Source organism: Nesoenas mayeri (genome assembly GCF_963082525.1).
Source record: "Nesoenas mayeri genome assembly, chromosome: 31".
In the NCBI taxonomy this organism is placed as follows: Eukaryota; Metazoa; Chordata; class Aves; order Columbiformes; family Columbidae; genus Nesoenas; species Nesoenas mayeri.
In genome coordinates this window covers 1,361,185-1,375,630 of record NC_137567.1, presented here as the reverse complement: position 1 = coordinate 1,375,630, position 14,446 = coordinate 1,361,185, and the positions used below count along the sequence as shown (strand labels likewise).

Genomic DNA, 14,446 nt, shown 5'->3' with positions numbered 1-14,446 from the left:
ATCACCCCAAGCCCCACACAGTTCACCCCAAAAGCGACACTAAATACCCCCAAAACGACACAAATCACCCCGAACTGGCGTCGGTTCCTTTATTTCCGCGGAGGCTCCAGCACGGGGGGCTGGGGGGGCCCCGCCCGCAGTCGGAGCCCCGGGGGGGTCGTGGAGGGGTCCCCGCCCCCCAGGCGGAACACGACGGGCGTCTGTCCGAGCACCGGGTTGCTCCGCTGCAGCCCCGCGATCCAGCGGCCCAACGTGCGCCGGTCGCCCGCGCCCGCCATGCAGAGCGCGAACACGGGGCCCTCGAGCACTGCGGGGGCAGGGCGGGGCTGCGGACACGCCCTGCCCCGCCCAGCCCTGCCCGGCCCTGCCCCCTGCCTGGCCCCGCCCGCCGCCTGGCCCCGCCCACCAACCGGCCCTGCCCCACACCTGGCCCCGCCCCGCCCCCTGGCCCCTGGCCCCGCCCCCTGGCCCCGCCCCACATACCCTCATCCACGTCGAACTCGTCGTCGTCCCAGGGCCCGCGCTCCAGGTCCAGGTCCAGGCTCAGCGGGTAGTACAGGCTGCGCTCGGGGTCGGGAGGCTCGGCCTGGAGGGCAGGGGGTCCTACAGGTCCCCCACGTCCCCTGGGACCCCCCCGCTCCCATCCTGTTCCCCCGTTCCCCTTCTCACCCTCGGAGGGGTCCTGGTAGGTCCCCCCGTCACCCCCCTCCCCTGGGTCCCCTCGTCCCCCCTCTCACCCCCAGGGAGGGTTCCGGCGGGTCCCCCCTCAGCACGTGGTACTGGAGCCGGTGGCCGCGCAGCCAGATGGGGAATGGCCCCTCCACGAACACGGGCCGGGCCGGGCTGTGCTGGGCCAGCAGCTCCTGCTGGTCCGGGCTTTGTGCACCTGGGGACAAGAACAGCACCCCAAAGCTGACAGGGAACCCCAACATCCCCAGGGCCGGGCCGTGCTGGGCCAGGAGCTCCCGCTGGTTGGGGCTCGGGGAGCCTGTGGGGGACACCCTGAAATAAATACCCCGGGGACCCCCCACCCACCACCACAGGGCTCCTCCGAACGCCTGGGTCCCTTGCACAGGCCAGCGTCGCCAGCCCCACACGCTGGGTCTCCCCAAACACGAGAGGCCAGAAACGGGACCCCCATGACACGCAGGACCCCCTCAGGGGCCCCCAGGAGCCCCCCACCCCATCACTCACCCATGATGAAGGGCTGGACGGAACCTTCGTCACCCCCCTCAGGCGGCACCGGCTCCTGCGGGGGGGACATGGGGGTCACCAGCCCCCCAGCAACCCGGGGACATCCCTGTGTCCCACATCCCCCTGTCCCCCGTCCCGTCCCCGTCCCGTCCCCGTCCCGCCGCACCTGGAACACGGTGATCCGCGCGTCGGGGTCGCTGGCGATGCGCCGCAGCGCCAGGCGGGCGAGGGGCAGCCCGGGCGGGGGCAGCACGGGGGGCAGCGGGTGGGGGTCCAGGTGCCGCGCGCGGGGCAGCCAGTACAGGAGCCGCTGGCACTTCCGCACGGGGCGGCTGCGCGGCCCGAAGATCCCGAGCAGCAGGAACCGGGTCTCGGCGTCCGGCATCACACCTGACGGACCCAGGCGTCCGGGGGACACGAGGTTCAGGGGACCCAGGCGTCCGGGGGACACGGGGTTCAGGGGACCCAGGTGGCCGGGAGGAGCCCAGACATACAGCCGCCCCCTCCGCAGGGAACCGGCGACCCCCGCCCAGGGGACCCAGGAGCTTAGAGGAGACCCAGCAGCTCAGGGAGACCCAGGAGTCTGGGAGCCCCCTCCCCAGGGAACCGGTGACCCCCACCCAGGGGCTCAGGGGGACCCAGGTGTCCAGGAGCCCCCTCCCCAGGGAACCAGTGACCTCCCCCCACGGGCTCAGGGGGACCCAGGAGCCCCCTCTCCAGGGAACCAGTGACCTCCCCCCACGGGCTCAGGGGGACCCAGGAGCCCCCTCCCCAGGGAACCGGTGACCTCCCCCAGGGGCTCAGGGGGACCCAGGAGCCCCCTCCCCAGGGAACCAGTGACCTCCCCCCACGGGCTCAGGGGGACCCAGGAGCCCCCTCCCCAGGGAACCAGTGACCTCCCCCCACGGGCTCAGGGGGACCCAGGAGCCCCCTCCCCAGGGAACCGGTGACCTCCCCCCACGGGCTCAGGGGGACCCAGGAGCCCCCTCTCCAGGGAACCGGTGACCTCCCCCAGGGGCTCAGGGGGACCCAGGAGCCCCCTCCCCAGGGAACTGGTGACCTCCCCCAGGGGCTCAGGGGGACCCAGGAGCCCCCTCCCCAGGGAACCAGTGACCTCCCCCCACGGGCTCAGGGGGACCCAGGAGCCCCCTCCCCAGGGAACCAGTGACCTCCCGCCACGGGCTCAGGGGGACCCAGGAGCCCCCTCCCCAGGGAACCGGTGACCTCCCCCCACGGGCTCAGGGGGACCCAGGAGCCCCCTCCCCAGGGAACCAGTGACCTCCCCCCACGGGCTCAGGGGGACCCAGGAGCCCCCTCCCCAGGGAACCAGTGACCTCCCCCCACGGGCTCAGGGGGACCCAGGAGCCCCCTCCCCAGGGAACCGGTGACCTCCCCCCACGGGCTCAGGGGGACCCAGGAGCCCCCTCCCCAGGGAACCGGTGACCTCCCCCAGGGGCTCAGGGGGACCCAGGAGCCCCCTCCCCAGGGAACCGGTGACCTCCCCCAGGGGCTCAGGGGGACCCAGGAGCCCCCTCCCCAAGGAACCGGTGACCTCCCCCAGGGGCTCAGGGGGACCCAGGAGCCCCCTCCCCAAGGAACCGGTGACCTCCCCCAGGGGCTCAGGGGGACCCAGGAGCCCCCTCCCCAGGGAACCGGTGACCTCCCCCCAGGGGCTCAGGGAGACCCAGGAGCCCCCTCCGCAGGGAACCGGTGACCTCCCCCCAGGGGCTCAGGGGGACCCAGGAGCCCCCTCCCCAGGGAACCGGTGACCTCCCCCCACGGGCTCAGGAGGACCCAGGAGCCCCCTCCCCAGGGAACCGGTGACCTCCCCCCAGGGGCTCAGGGGACCCGGCTCACCGTGCCGCTCCATCTGCTCCAGCAGCCGCAGCCCGCACTCCTGCTGGCGCGGGAAGGGCCCGAGCAGGCGCTGCAGCGGCCCCCGGGGCAGCCAGGGCCCGCGGGGCAGCAGCCGCAGCAGCCGGTGGTAAAGCGGCCGCTCCCGCGCCACCCCCAGCGCCGGCATCGCCGCCAGCGCCGCCTCCACCAGCTCCAGCCGCCCGCGCCGCCCCGGGGCCGCCTCCAGCGCCGACAGCGCGGCCTCGAACGCGGCGGCGCCGGGGGGGGCGCCGGGGGGGTCACCGAGGGGGTCACCGGGGGAGTCACCGGAGGGGTCACCGGGAGCGCCGCCGGAGGGGCCGCCGGAGGGGTCCCCGTGGGCGTCCCCGTGGGGGTCCCCCCAGGCCGGGTTTCCCGCCGGGCGCTGCCGGAGGCTCCGGGCGGCCTGGGGGAGAACGGGGAAGGGGAGCGGTGACCCCCACGTGACCCCCACGTGACCCCGTGTCCCCCCGTGTCCCCTCCCTCCGCACCTGCGTGACCCCCCAGAGCCCCCGGGGCAGCGCGCGCGCCCAGCGCAGCCTCATGGCCGGAGGTCAGAGGTCGGAGGTCACGGCCGGACCGCGGGATCCCTCCGCTCCGCGGGCGCCGCCATTCGCCGCCGACACCGCCGGGCGGCCGCTTCCGGAACGGGAGGGGCGGGGCCTGCGGCGCAGCCAATCGCCGCGCGCCTCTGGCCTGGGGGCGGGGGCCGGGGCGGTGATTGGCGGTGTGGAGGGGCGGGGCTCGGAGGGGTTCCCCGTGACGTCGCAGGGGCCCCGCGGGTGAGTTCACAGACGGGGTTCCGCCGTGACGTCAGAGCCGGGAATACGCGATGACGTAGGGATGGGGACGCCGGGCACGGGGGGGGGACACGCACAGCCCGGGTTCGCGGTGACGTCACACGGGGCACTGTGACGTCAGAGCTGCAGCAGCTGCTATAAATGGAAATGGCAGCGCCGGACGCCTGGGTCCCCCCAGCTCCTCGGTTCGCCCCCCCCACCCCCGCCCCGGGTCCCTGGGACGCCCGCGTTCCCCCCCGCTCCCCGAACTCCTGGGTCCCCTCAGAACTCCTGGGTCCCCTCAGAACTCCTGGGTTCCCCGGACACCTAGGTCCATGGGACGCGCTCCCGGAGTGGGGGGGAGGGGGTGGTGGGGGACGCATTCCCCGCCCGTGACGAACCGTCCCCGTCCCCCCCCCACCCCCGGAGTCCGATCCGCTGACGGCACCGGGACCGCCCCGCCCCCCCGCTCCAGACTAGGGGGACCCAGGCGTTCGGGGGGACCCAGGCGTCCGGGGGGCAGAGAGGGCTGGGGGGGAGAGCAGGGCTGGGGGGAGGGGAGCTGGGGGGGGGGCGGGGGGGGCTGCCCGGGGCTCCCCCGCCCCCTCGGGATCCCCCCCGCTAAATGTGGAAAAAATGACGCCATCACCCGCCCCGCGGTGACGTCAGCGCGGCGGGCGGCGCGGATTGGCCGCGCGCGGCCCCGGCCCGGGGGGGCTCCGCGACTTTTAAAAGTGGCGGCGGCGCCGGGTCGGGACCGGGACGAGCGACCCGGGACGGACCGACCGACCCCACCGGGACCGACCGACCCGGGACCCCCCCGAACCGGCATCGACCGACCCGCCGGGACCCCCCGAGCCCCCCCGGGAACCCCTGAACCGGGACCCCCCACCGACCCCATGTCCAACGCGAACTTCAACCGCGGTCCGGCCTACGGGCTGTCGGCCGAGGTGAAGAACAAGGTGGGCGGAACGAACGGAACCGGGGGGAGCCGGGGGGGACAGAACCGGACCAGGGGGAACCGAACCCTGGAGGACAGAACCGGGGCGGACAGAACCGACCCGGGCGGGACAGAACCGGGCGGGGGCGGGGGGGCAGGACCGGCCGGAGCGGGCGGGGGGCGGGGGCAGGACCTGGCGCTGTCCCTGGTGCTGTCCCGCACGCCTGGGTCCCCTCCGCGGCGGTGATGCGCACTCGGACGCCTGGGTCCCCTTTGCGGGGGGTGATGGGCACCCGGACTCCTGGGTCCCCTCCGCGGCGGTGATGCGCACTCGGACGCCTGGGTCCCCTTTGCGGGGGGTGATGGGCACCCGGACTCCTGGGTCCCCTCCGCGGCGGTGATGCGCACTCGGACGCCTGGGTCCCCTCCGCGGGGGGTGATGGGCACCCGGACTCCTGGGTTCCCTCCGCTAGGGTGATACGCTCCCGGACGCCTGGGTCCCCCCTGCCGTGCCTCAGTTTCTCCCCGCAGACGCCCCGCGGGCCGCAGCGCGGGAAGGGTTAACCCGGGGGGGCTCTGAGCGGCCCGGTGGGGCTCGGAGGGGCCCCGCCGCCCCCGGCCCCGCCACGAGCCCTTATAAGGTGTCGCAGCGCGGCGGGCGCGCGGCTGCGGGCCGGGACTATATATGGGCAAAGGTTCGGCGGGCCCGGACGCCTGGGTCCTCCCGGCGGGGGGGGCGGGGCGGGGGGGCCCCGGATGCCTGGGTCCTCCCGGGGGGGGCGGGGCAGCCCCGGACGCCCGGGTTCTCCCCACCACCGCCCCTCCTGGCAGTGGGGGGACCCAGGCGTCCGGGGCTGTTCTCACCTCTCCAAAGGGGGCTGAGCCCCCATCTCCCCCGTGTCCCCTCAACTGACCATGTCCCCCAACATGTCCCCTGATGGTTTCCTCTCTGTCCCCTGACGTGTCCCTCATGTTCCAATGGTGTCCCCATGTCCCCCCAATGTGTCTCCATGTCCCCTGATGTCCCCCACCATGTCCCTTGATGTCCCTGTGTCCCCCCTGTCCCCTGCCATGTCCCCGGTGTCCACTGTTCCCCATGTCGCCTGCCGTGTACCTGCTGTCCCCTGCCATGTGCCCTGCTGTCCCCTGTCCCTATGTCCCCTGCCGTGTCCCCCATCCCCATGTCCCCCGCTGTGTCCCCCGTCCCCATGTCCCCTGTTCCCCGTGTCCCCCGCCGTGTCCCCCGTGTCCCCCGTCCCCCGTGTTCCCCGTCCCCCGCGTCCCCTGTTCCCCGTGTCCCCCGTCCCCATGTCCCCTGTCCCCCTGTCCCCTGTCCCCTGTTGCCCGTGTCCCCCGCCGTGTCCCCCGTCCCCAGCTGGCGCAGAAATACGACCCACAGCGGGAGCGGGAGCTGCGCACCTGGATCGAGGGGACGACCGGACGGCGCCTCGGGGACAATTTCATGGACGGGCTGAAGGACGGAGTCATCCTCTGCGAGTATGGCCCTGCCCTTGACCTCTGACCCCTGCCCTGACCCCCTGACCCTGCCCTGACCCCCTGACCCGCCCTTGACCCCAGGCTGATCAACAAGCTGCAGCCGGGCTCCGTGCAGAAGGTGAACGACCCCGTCCAGAACTGGCACAAGGTGAGGGGAGGGGGGTTGGGGATCCCGGGGGGGTCCCAGGGGTGTCCAGGGGTCCTGGGGGTGTCTGGGGGTCTCGGGGTGTCTGGGGGTGCTGGGGGTGTCCAGGGGGTGTTCGGGGGTCCCAGAGGTGTCCAGGGGTCCCGGGGGTGTCTGGGGGTCTCGGGGTTTCCGAGGGGTGTCTGGGGGTGTCCAGGGGCTGTCCGGGGGCTGTCCGGGGGTGTCCGGGGGTGTCCAGGGGTGTCCGGGGTCCCAGCTGCGCTGCCCCCCCAGCTGGAGAACATCGGGAACTTCCTCCGCGCCATCAAGCGCTACGGGGTGAAGCCGCACGACATCTTCGAGGCCAACGACCTGTTCGAGAACACGAACCACACGCAGGTGCAGTCGACGCTGATGGCGCTGGCCAGCCAGGTGACGCCCGCGGCCGCGGGGGAGGGGACAGAGGGGCAAGGCTGGGGGGCCGGGGGTGTTCGGGGTGGGGGGCTGTGCCCATGCCCCCCCAGCGCCCCCTCTCCCCGCCCCCCAGGCCAAGACCAAGGGGAACAACGTGGGGCTGGGGGTGAAATACGCGGAGAAGCAGCAGCGACGGTTCCACCCCGAGAAACTGCGCGAGGGGCTGAACATCATCGGGCTGCAGGTGACACGGACATGGGGGACACGGGGGACACGGGGACACGGGCGACACAGCAGGACAGGGGGGACATGGCGGGACAGGGCTGAACATCATCGGGCTGCAGGTGACAGGGACATGGGGGACACGAGGGACATGGGGGACATGGGGACACAGCAGGACAGGGGGGACATGGGGGGACAGGGCTGAACATCATCGGGCTGCAGGTGACACGGACACGGGGACACGGGGGACACGGGGACACAGCAGGACAGGGGGGACATGGGGGGACAGGGCTGAACATCATCGGGCTGCAGGTGACAGGAAGACGGGGGACATGGGGGGATGTGGGGAACAGGGGGTTTCGTGTCCACTGGATGCAGCTGGTGACAGTGTCCCCCGTGTCCCCCATGTCCCCAGATGGGCACCAACAAGTTCGCCAGCCAGCAGGGCATGACGGCCTACGGGACACGGCGGCACCTGTACGACCCCAAACTGGGCACCGACCAGCCGCTGGACCAGGTCACCATCAGCCTGCAGATGGGGACCAACAAGGGCGCCAGCCAGGTGGGACAGGGACGGACAGACGGGGGAGCGGGGGTACGGGGGGACACGGGCGGGACAGGGGGGAGATGGGGGTCCCCAGACGTGTCTCCCTGAAGAGCCCAAGGGACCCCTGGGGACACTGGGGGACCCTCGGGAGGACAAGGGACCCCTCGGCCTGCCGTCCTGTCCCAGCGCTGTCCCCGTCCCCGTCCCTCTGTCCACATCCCCGTCCCTCTGTCCCCATCCCCATCCCCGTCCCTCTGTCCACATCTCTGTCCCCCTGTCCCTCCGTCCCTGTCCCCAGCGCTGTCCCTGTGTCCCCATCCCCGTCCCTCTGTGCCCACCCCCATCCCTGTGCCTCTGTCCCTCTGTCCCTGTGCCTCTGTCCCTCTGTCCCTGTCCCGATCCCCGTGTCTCTGTCCCTGTGTCCTTGTCCCTCTGTCCGTCTGTCCCAGGCTGGAACGACGGCCCCCCGCACCAAGTGCCAGATCTTTGAACCCTCCCTGGGCACCGCGGGGCCGGCCCCGTGTCTGTGTCCCTGCGTCCCTGACCCCGTCCGTCTGTCCAGGCTGGAATGACGGCCCCGGGCACCAAGCGGCAGATCTTCGAGCCGTCGCTGGGCACCCAGCACTGCGACACGGGCACCATCGGGCTGCAGATGGGCAGCAACAAGGGCGCGTCGCAGACGGGGATGACGGTGTACGGGCTCCCGCGCCAGGTGTACGACCCCAAGTACTGCGGGGGCCCCGCGCTGCTGGGGGAGGACGGGCTGGACGGGCCCTTCGAGCACCAGTGACCGCGCGGCCCCCCCGGCACTGACACCCCCGCACCCCCGCAATAAACACACACGCAAAGCGGCCGCCTCGCGACTGTGGGGACAACGGGGGGACGAGGGGGACGACGCCTGAGACAACGCCGGGGACAATAAACACACGCAAAGGGGACGGGGGACAGCGCAGGGACAGCAGAGATGGGGGGACAACGGGGACAAGTAGTGAGGGAGGACAAGGGGGGACAATGTGGGGGGACAGTGAGACACAGGGACGAGCGGGAGGGACATGGGGTCCCCGAGGGGTCCCCAGGTCTGGGTGGGAGGGGGTGACAACGTGTCCCAGCGCGGCTGCCGAACCAGAGGAGACTCGTTAGCGCTGAGAGCTCGTTAGCGCCACAGACCCTCCCGGGGCCGTCACCACGTGTCCCCACAGACCCCACGTGTCCCCACAGACCCCACGGCGCCAACAGGGACCAGGACACGGACCCCGGCCCGGCCCCGCGAGGGCATTTATTGGGAGGGGGTCTGCCAACCCGCGCCCCCGCGGCGCTCGGGCCGCCCGGTTCGGTGTCCAGGGGACGCGCTCGGGGCCGCCGCCGGAGCCCCCGTGTCTGGGGACAGAAACGGGGAAAACAACGAAAACGCCACGGAGCAGCGCGGGGGGGCGGGGACAGCGGCGCCGGGGGGGTCGGGACGGCGACGTCCCCCGGACAGGGACGTCACTGGTTGGCGGCTTCGCAGGCGTCGATCCAGTCGCTGTAAACGTCCACGGGCTCCGACAGGTCTGGGGGGTCAAGGATCTAACGCAGCTGGGGGGCCCCGGGGGCGCCCCCGTTAGTGCTACAGGACACGGGGGGCGGGGGGCGGGTCGGGGCCGCGAAGGATACAGGTGATGGGCGTCTGGAACTCCTCCAGGCACACGGTGCACGAGATCACCCCGGTGTTGCGCGCGCGGTCCCTGCGGGCGGCGACACGGGCCGCGCGGTGACCCCGGCGGGCCCCCGGTGCCCCTGACCCCCGTGTCCCGCTCCCCCCGCGTCCCCGCCGGGCCCCCCCGCGTCCCGCTGCCCCGTGTCCCCGTTCCCGCCGTGTCCCGTGTCCCCGCCGGGCCCCCCGCGTCCCGCTGCCCCGTGTCCCCGTTCCCCCCGTGTCCCGTGTCCCCGCCGGGCCCCCCGCGTCCCGCTGCCCCGTGTCCCCGCCGTTCCCCCGTGTCCCGTGTCCCGTGTCCCCGCCGTTCCCCCGCGTCCCGCTGCCCCGTGTCCCCGCCGTTCCCCCGTGTCCCGTGTCCCCGCCGCTCCCCCGCGTCCCGCTGCCCCGCGTCCCGCTGCGCGGTGTCCCCGCCGCTCCCCGCGCTGCCCCGCTCACATCTTCACGTCGCAGGACTTCTCGTGGTTGCAGAACGGGCACGTGAACTGCGTCTCCAGCGTCCCCGTCACTTTCTTCTTGGGCGGCGGTTTCCGCTTCGATTTGCGGCGGCCCATGGCGGGGGGGGCGGGGGGGGCGCGGGCGGCGGCGCGACCCGGGCCCTCCGACACCCGGCCGCACCGGAAACGGCGCCCAGCCCAGCCCCGCCCCTTCCGCCCTCCCTCGCATCCATTGGGCGATGGGTGCGCGACCTCCACCCAATCGGCGGCGGGGGGCGGGGCCACGTGGCCGGAGCGCGGCGGTTTCGGGGCGAAACGCGGCGATTTCGGGGCGACCGCCGGCGGCTTCTCCCTCCAAAGCCTTTATTGTGGGGGCTCCCCGGGTCGCGGGGGTCCCGCCCCCGCGCGCAGCCCGGGGTCAGGGGTCAGGGGTCGCGCGGCGGCAGGGTCACGCGGTACAGCACGCGGCCCGTGCTCTCCAGGAAGGTCACGGTGGCCGCGCGCGGGTGCAGCCGCACGTGCGCGAACCCGCCGGGCGCCGCGGGGGCGCCGAAGAAGAAGCGCAGGGCGCCGGGCGGCAGCGCCCCCGCGTGGCGCCGCGACGCCTCCACGAAGTTCCCGGCGCCGCTCACCACGTAGGCCACGCCCCCCTCGTGCAGGAACTGCGGGAACGGGCGGCGCCGGGCGCCCGGGTCCCCTGAGAACTTCCGGTGCCCCCCGGGAGCCGGGGTCCCCACCCCCGAAGGTCCGGGCTCCCCAAAGTTCCGGGCTCCCCCAGAGTTCCGGGCTCCCCCAGAGTTCCGGGCTCCCTCCCGGACGCCTGGGTCCCCGAAGAACTTCCGGTGCCCCCCGGGAGCCGGGGTCCCCACCCCCAAAGTTCCGGGCTCCCCCAAAGTTCCGGGCTCCCTCCCGGACGCCTGGGTCCCCGAAGAACTTCCGGTGCCCCCCGGGAGCCGGGGTCCCCACCCCCAAAGTTCCGGGCTCCCCCAAAGGTCCGGGCTCCCTCCCGGACGCCGGGGTCCCTTCCTGAGCTCCTGGGTCCCGTATCCCGGGACACTGGGGGTTCCGATGTGAGGTTTGGGGGGTCCCTGGACACCACGGGGGCTCAGCGGGGTCCCATGTTCAGTTTGGGGGTCCCTGTACACTATGGGGGTTCAGGGGGGTCCCATGTCAGGTCTGGGGGTCCCTGCGCACTGTGGGGGTTCAGAGGGTCCTGTGTCGGGTTCAAGGGGTCCCCGTGGGGGTTCGGGGTCCCCGTGGGGGTCAGGAGTCCCTGAGGGAGTCCAGGGTGCCTGTGGGGGTTCGGGGTCCCCATGGGAGTTCAGGGCTCCCCGTGGGAGTTCAGGGTCCCCATGGGGGCTCGGGAGTCCCTGAGGGAGTCCGGGGTGCCTGTGGGGGTTCGGGGTCCCCGTGGGGGTTCGGGGTGCCTGTGGGAGTTCAGGGTCCCCGTGGGGGTTCGGGGTCCCCGTGGGGGTTCGGGGTCCTCACCTGCAGGTTGTGGTCGTGCCCGCTCAGGTATGCGGTGGCGCGGTGCGCGCGCAGCAGCGGGCGCAGCAGGCGCCGCAGGCAGCCCGAGGGGCCGTGCTCCCCGGCCGACCAGAGCGGGTAGTGCCCGGCCAGCAGCACGAACCGGTCCCCGCGCGCGGCCGCCAGCCGGCGCCGGAGCCACCGCAGCTGCGCCGCCGCCGCCGCCGCGTCCCGGGGACCCGCGGGGGCCCCCCCGGCGTCGTCCCCCCCCCCGCACAGCAGCACCGTGTCCAGCAGCAGCAGCCGCGCTGACGCGTTGGTGCCGGGCAGGGACAGCCGCAGGCTGTAGAAATAGTGCGGGAAGTGCCTGCGGGGACAGGGGACGCGTGGGGACATCGGGGGACACCCCAGGGACACCCCAGCACTGGGCATGGGCTGCAGAAATAGTGCGGGAAGTGCCTGCGGGGACATGAGGACACTTGGGGACATCGGGGGACACCCCAGGAGCACTGGGGACCCCCTGGGGACAGGGGCAGGTGACCGTGCCCGGCAGCAGGGGTGGCTGTGCCCATGGTGTCCCTCTGTCCCCATGTCCCCCGTCCGTACCACCGCGGCGAGCGCCATCTGTACACAGGGGTGGCTGTGCCCATGGTGCCCCCTGTCCCCCCGTCCCCTTGTCCCCGTGTCCCCCGTCCGTACCACCGCGGCGAGCGCCGTCCGTACGCCATCTGCGCGGTGACGTTCCCGGCATGGTCGTGGTTCCCAGCCAAGACGAACCAGGGAAGGTCCCGCAGCCCCGGGACCGAGAACACGCGCTCGAAGGTGTCCTGGGGACACGGGGACATACGGGACACGGGGGACATGGGAAGGACGTGGGGACACGGGGGGACAGACATGTGGACACGGAATGGGGATGGGGGCGGGGGCACAGGCGGCCACAACCCCCCCCGGGGACATTCAGGTCCTGGAGTCCCCTCGCTCGGGGTCCGTACCTGGAACCGGGGGTCCCACTCGTCCCGCACCCCCTTGTAGTAGAAATTGTCCCCGAGCGCCAGCACGAAGTCGGCGCCCAGTTCGGTGGCCGCGCGGCCCATGGCGGCCGCTGTGGCCACTTCGCGGGGGGTGGCAAAGGGGGGCTCGGGGATGCCCCCCCAGTCACCGACCGCCAGGAACTGCACGGCTCCCCCGGGGTCCCCCCCGGCCGCCGCCGCCGCCGTCACCGTCACCCACAGCAGCGCCAGCATCTGCGGACGGCGCCCGTGGGACCCAGGTGTCCGTGGGACCCGATCTCCACCCAGGTGCCCGGGGGACCCAGCCCCCACCCGTGGGACCCAGGTGTCCGGGGGGGGTCCCCAGCTCCCCCAGGATGTAAAGGGCACCCGGACCCCCCCCGGGCCCACTCACCCTCGTGTCCCCTCGTGTCCCCTCGTGTCCCCGCGGGCGCTTTAAGGGCCCCGAAGGGGAAGTGGGGTCGCGCGCCGGTGCCGCCGTCACCTGATGGTGACACGGGGACACGGGGGGGCCGAGGGGGACCGACCCGGAAAGCCCCGAAATGCCCCAAATCCGCGGCCACGTCACAGCTCACGTGGGACCCGAGTGTCCCCCCCCTACCCCGGGACCCAGGCGTCCGAGCGCCCCCCCCGCCCCGGGGACCCAGGCGTCCGAGAGCCCCCCCCGCCCCGGGGACCCAGGCGTCCGAGCGCCCCCCCCGCCCCCGCCACATTTTCCAGTGCGGCCACGTGTAGGGGGAGAGGGCGGCCGGACGCCTGGGTCCCTTGGGGGGACGGGGCTCCCGAGGAGGTGACACCGCGAGGGTCCCCGCGTCTCACCGTGCGGGGGTCGGGGGTCCCGGCTCCGCTCCGCTCCGGGGACCCGGACGCCTGGGTCCCTCCCGGTGGGGTTGGGGGGGAGCAACGCCCTTGGGCTCTTAAATCGGCGGGGGAGGGGCCCGGACACCTGGGTCCCCCCAGGATTGGGGAGAAATCGGCCCGTTTGGGGGCTGCCCCGCCCCCCGCGACCCCCGGTGACCCCGAGCCCCCCCCGCCCCCCCCCCCGCACGAGCCGGGCCGGGGCGGGTTCGACACTTTTATTTCCTGTTTTTTGCCTTTTTTCCCCATTTTCGCGGGTTTTTCCTCCGCAATCCTCGGTCTGGGGGGGGAGGGGCCGACCTACCCCCGGGAAATGACGTCACTACCACGTGCGGGGGGGGAGGGGCGACCTGGGGGGGTCCCCAAATGTGCAACGCGGGGGGGGGGGGGGGAAAGGGCGGGGTCGCTCTGGGGCCCCTCCCCCCAGTGGGGGTCCCGGGGGGGCCTCGTGCTGGTGGGGGGGCCCCAAATGTTGGGGGCCCCGTTTGCTGGTAGGGGCCCCGGGGGGGGCCAAAATGGGAGGGGGGCAAAAGTGGGGGGGGCCAAAGTGGGGGAGGGGGGAACTGCTGGTGGGGGGGTCCCAAAAGCCCAGGGGGGTCACAGAGGGGGGGGGTCACCCCAGAGCGGGGACCCCAAATCCGGGGTTGTCCGCGGGGGGGGGCGGGGGGGTCTAAGGCAAATTTGGTCCGTTTGACCCCAACAGCTGGGGCTGGGGGGGGCTGGACCCCCCAAAGGTGCAGAAACCCCAAAATGAGCAAAATGGCCCCAAATCCGCCCCCCCCGTGACCCAGAAACGGTAAAAACCACAAAACGGCCGATGGGGGAACCCGGGGGGGGGCGGAACGGGGGACACCGGGGGTTCCCCAAAAAAGCACTTGGAGGGGGGGAGACCCGAAAAGGGGGGGGTTGACCCCAAAATGGGGGGTTTGACCCCAAAGGGGGATTGATCCGGGGGGGGACACAAGGGCTGTGACCCCAGAATGGGGTTTGACCCCAAAGGGGGGACGGGCCCCATGTGGGGGGGGTCTGACCCAAACCGGGGGGGTTTGACCCCAAACCCGGGGGAGGGGGTTTGACCCCGGGGGGGGGGTTTGACCCCGAGTGGGGTTGGACCCCAAAATGTGGGAGTTTTACCCCAAAAGGGGGGGGGTGGGGCCTCGCCCGGGGGTAATTGCACTTAATTAAAAAAACGAGCGGGGGGGGTGGGGGGCCCGAAGCGGGGGGGGCGGGTGGGGGGTCCCGGGTCCCCCCGCCCCCCCCGCTCGCTGTCCTGCAGCAACGGGACCCCCGGGGGGGGCGGGGGGGTCAGGGGGTCACGCGTGTGCGGGGGGTGCTGGTGAGAACACGCGTGTGTGGGGTCACGTGTGCGGGGGGGTCACACGCGTGTGC

At 73.3% G+C, this 14,446-nt stretch overlaps 4 protein-coding genes across 8 annotated transcripts; 1 reads left to right on the top strand and 3 right to left on the bottom strand.

Moving 5' to 3' along the window:
- Nucleotides 1-55: 55 nt before the first annotated feature.
- Nucleotides 56-3,707, bottom strand: ECSIT (ECSIT signaling integrator). The gene is made up of 7 exons (XM_080361425.1): nucleotides 3,561-3,707; nucleotides 3,052-3,475; nucleotides 1,361-1,584; nucleotides 1,195-1,249; nucleotides 738-886; nucleotides 484-586; nucleotides 56-307 (listed from the first exon to the last, which is right to left on the bottom strand). The coding sequence occupies exons 1-7, from the start codon at nucleotides 3,612-3,614 to the stop codon at nucleotides 90-92; spliced, it is 1,227 nt and encodes a 408-aa protein (XP_080217551.1). The 5' UTR covers nucleotides 3,615-3,707; the 3' UTR covers nucleotides 56-89.
- Nucleotides 3,708-3,800: 93 nt separating this feature from the next.
- CNN1 (calponin 1) lies at nucleotides 3,801-8,439 on the top strand. 4 transcript variants are annotated; one of them, XM_080361413.1, is made up of 8 exons: nucleotides 3,801-3,851; nucleotides 4,518-4,810; nucleotides 6,164-6,285; nucleotides 6,367-6,433; nucleotides 6,704-6,841; nucleotides 6,957-7,067; nucleotides 7,461-7,607; nucleotides 8,155-8,439. In XM_080361413.1, the coding sequence occupies exons 2-8, from the start codon at nucleotides 4,748-4,750 to the stop codon at nucleotides 8,380-8,382; spliced, it is 876 nt and encodes a 291-aa protein (XP_080217539.1). In that variant the 5' UTR covers nucleotides 3,801-3,851; nucleotides 4,518-4,747; the 3' UTR covers nucleotides 8,383-8,439. The 4 variants fall into 4 exon arrangements, with proteins under 4 accessions (XP_080217539.1, XP_080217541.1, XP_080217542.1 ...); XM_080361415.1 differs by having other exon boundaries at nucleotides 3,808-3,851; nucleotides 4,584-4,810; XM_080361416.1 differs by lacking the exon at nucleotides 4,518-4,810 and having other exon boundaries at nucleotides 3,818-3,851.
- Nucleotides 8,440-8,844: 405 nt separating this feature from the next.
- ELOF1 (elongation factor 1) lies at nucleotides 8,845-9,966 on the bottom strand. Of its 2 annotated transcripts, none has more exons than XM_080361408.1 (3): nucleotides 9,724-9,966; nucleotides 9,246-9,316; nucleotides 8,845-9,131 (listed from the first exon to the last, which is right to left on the bottom strand). In XM_080361408.1, the coding sequence occupies exons 1-3, from the start codon at nucleotides 9,837-9,839 to the stop codon at nucleotides 8,869-8,871; spliced, it is 450 nt and encodes a 149-aa protein (XP_080217534.1). In that variant the 5' UTR covers nucleotides 9,840-9,966; the 3' UTR covers nucleotides 8,845-8,868. The 2 variants fall into 2 exon arrangements, with proteins under 2 accessions (XP_080217534.1, XP_080217535.1); XM_080361409.1 differs by having other exon boundaries at nucleotides 8,845-9,142; nucleotides 9,724-9,914.
- Nucleotides 9,967-10,123: 157 nt separating this feature from the next.
- On the bottom strand, nucleotides 10,124-13,076 carry ACP5 (acid phosphatase 5, tartrate resistant). The gene is made up of 5 exons (XM_080361406.1): nucleotides 13,019-13,076; nucleotides 12,182-12,433; nucleotides 11,889-12,016; nucleotides 11,211-11,556; nucleotides 10,124-10,384 (listed from the first exon to the last, which is right to left on the bottom strand). Exons 2-5 carry the CDS (start codon nucleotides 12,431-12,433, stop codon nucleotides 10,148-10,150), a joined length of 963 nt encoding a protein of 320 aa, XP_080217532.1. The 5' UTR covers nucleotides 13,019-13,076; the 3' UTR covers nucleotides 10,124-10,147.
- Between the last annotated feature and the right edge of the window lie 1,370 nt (nucleotides 13,077-14,446).

What these genes read in the sequence shown, in the direction of transcription:
- CNN1 (XM_080361413.1), top strand. Translation starts at nt 4,748, where the DNA reads ATGTCCAACGCGAACTTCAACCGCGGTCCGGCCTACGGGCTGTCGGCC. An exon ending in CGGCCGAGGTGAAGAACAAG is followed by an intron (nt 4,811 to 6,163) that starts GTGGGCGGAACG and finishes CCCCGTCCCCAG; the next exon opens with CTGGCGCAGAAATACGACCC. An exon ending in CCGTCCAGAACTGGCACAAG is followed by an intron (nt 6,434 to 6,703) that starts GTGAGGGGAGGG and finishes CTGCCCCCCCAG; the next exon opens with CTGGAGAACATCGGGAACTT.
- ECSIT (XM_080361425.1), bottom strand. Translation starts at nt 3,614, where the DNA reads ATGAGGCTGCGCTGGGCGCGCGCGCTGCCCCGGGGGCTCTGGGGGGTC. An exon ending in CGTCCAGCCCTTCATCATGG is followed by an intron (nt 887 to 1,194) that starts GTGAGTGATGGG and finishes TCTTGTCCCCAG; the next exon opens with GTGCACAAAGCCCGGACCAG. An exon ending in CGAGTTCGACGTGGATGAGG is followed by an intron (nt 308 to 483) that starts GTATGTGGGGCG and finishes CTGCCCCCGCAG; the next exon opens with TGCTCGAGGGCCCCGTGTTC.
- ELOF1 (XM_080361408.1), bottom strand. Translation starts at nt 9,839, where the DNA reads ATGGGCCGCCGCAAATCGAAGCGGAAACCGCCGCCCAAGAAGAAAGTG. An exon ending in AAGTCCTGCGACGTGAAGAT is followed by an intron (nt 9,317 to 9,723) that starts GTGAGCGGGGCA and finishes CGCCGCCCGCAG; the next exon opens with GGACCGCGCGCGCAACACCG. An exon ending in GTTCCAGACGCCCATCACCT is followed by an intron (nt 9,132 to 9,245) that starts GTATCCTTCGCG and finishes GACCTGTCGGAG; the next exon opens with CCCGTGGACGTTTACAGCGA.
- ACP5 (XM_080361406.1), bottom strand. Translation starts at nt 12,433, where the DNA reads ATGCTGGCGCTGCTGTGGGTGACGGTGACGGCGGCGGCGGCGGCCGGG. An exon ending in GGACGGCGCTCGCCGCGGTG is followed by an intron (nt 11,557 to 11,888) that starts GTACGGACGGGG and finishes CTGTCCCCGCAG; the next exon opens with GCACTTCCCGCACTATTTCT. An exon ending in GGCACGACCACAACCTGCAG is followed by an intron (nt 10,385 to 11,210) that starts GTGAGGACCCCG and finishes CCGTTCCCGCAG; the next exon opens with TTCCTGCACGAGGGGGGCGT.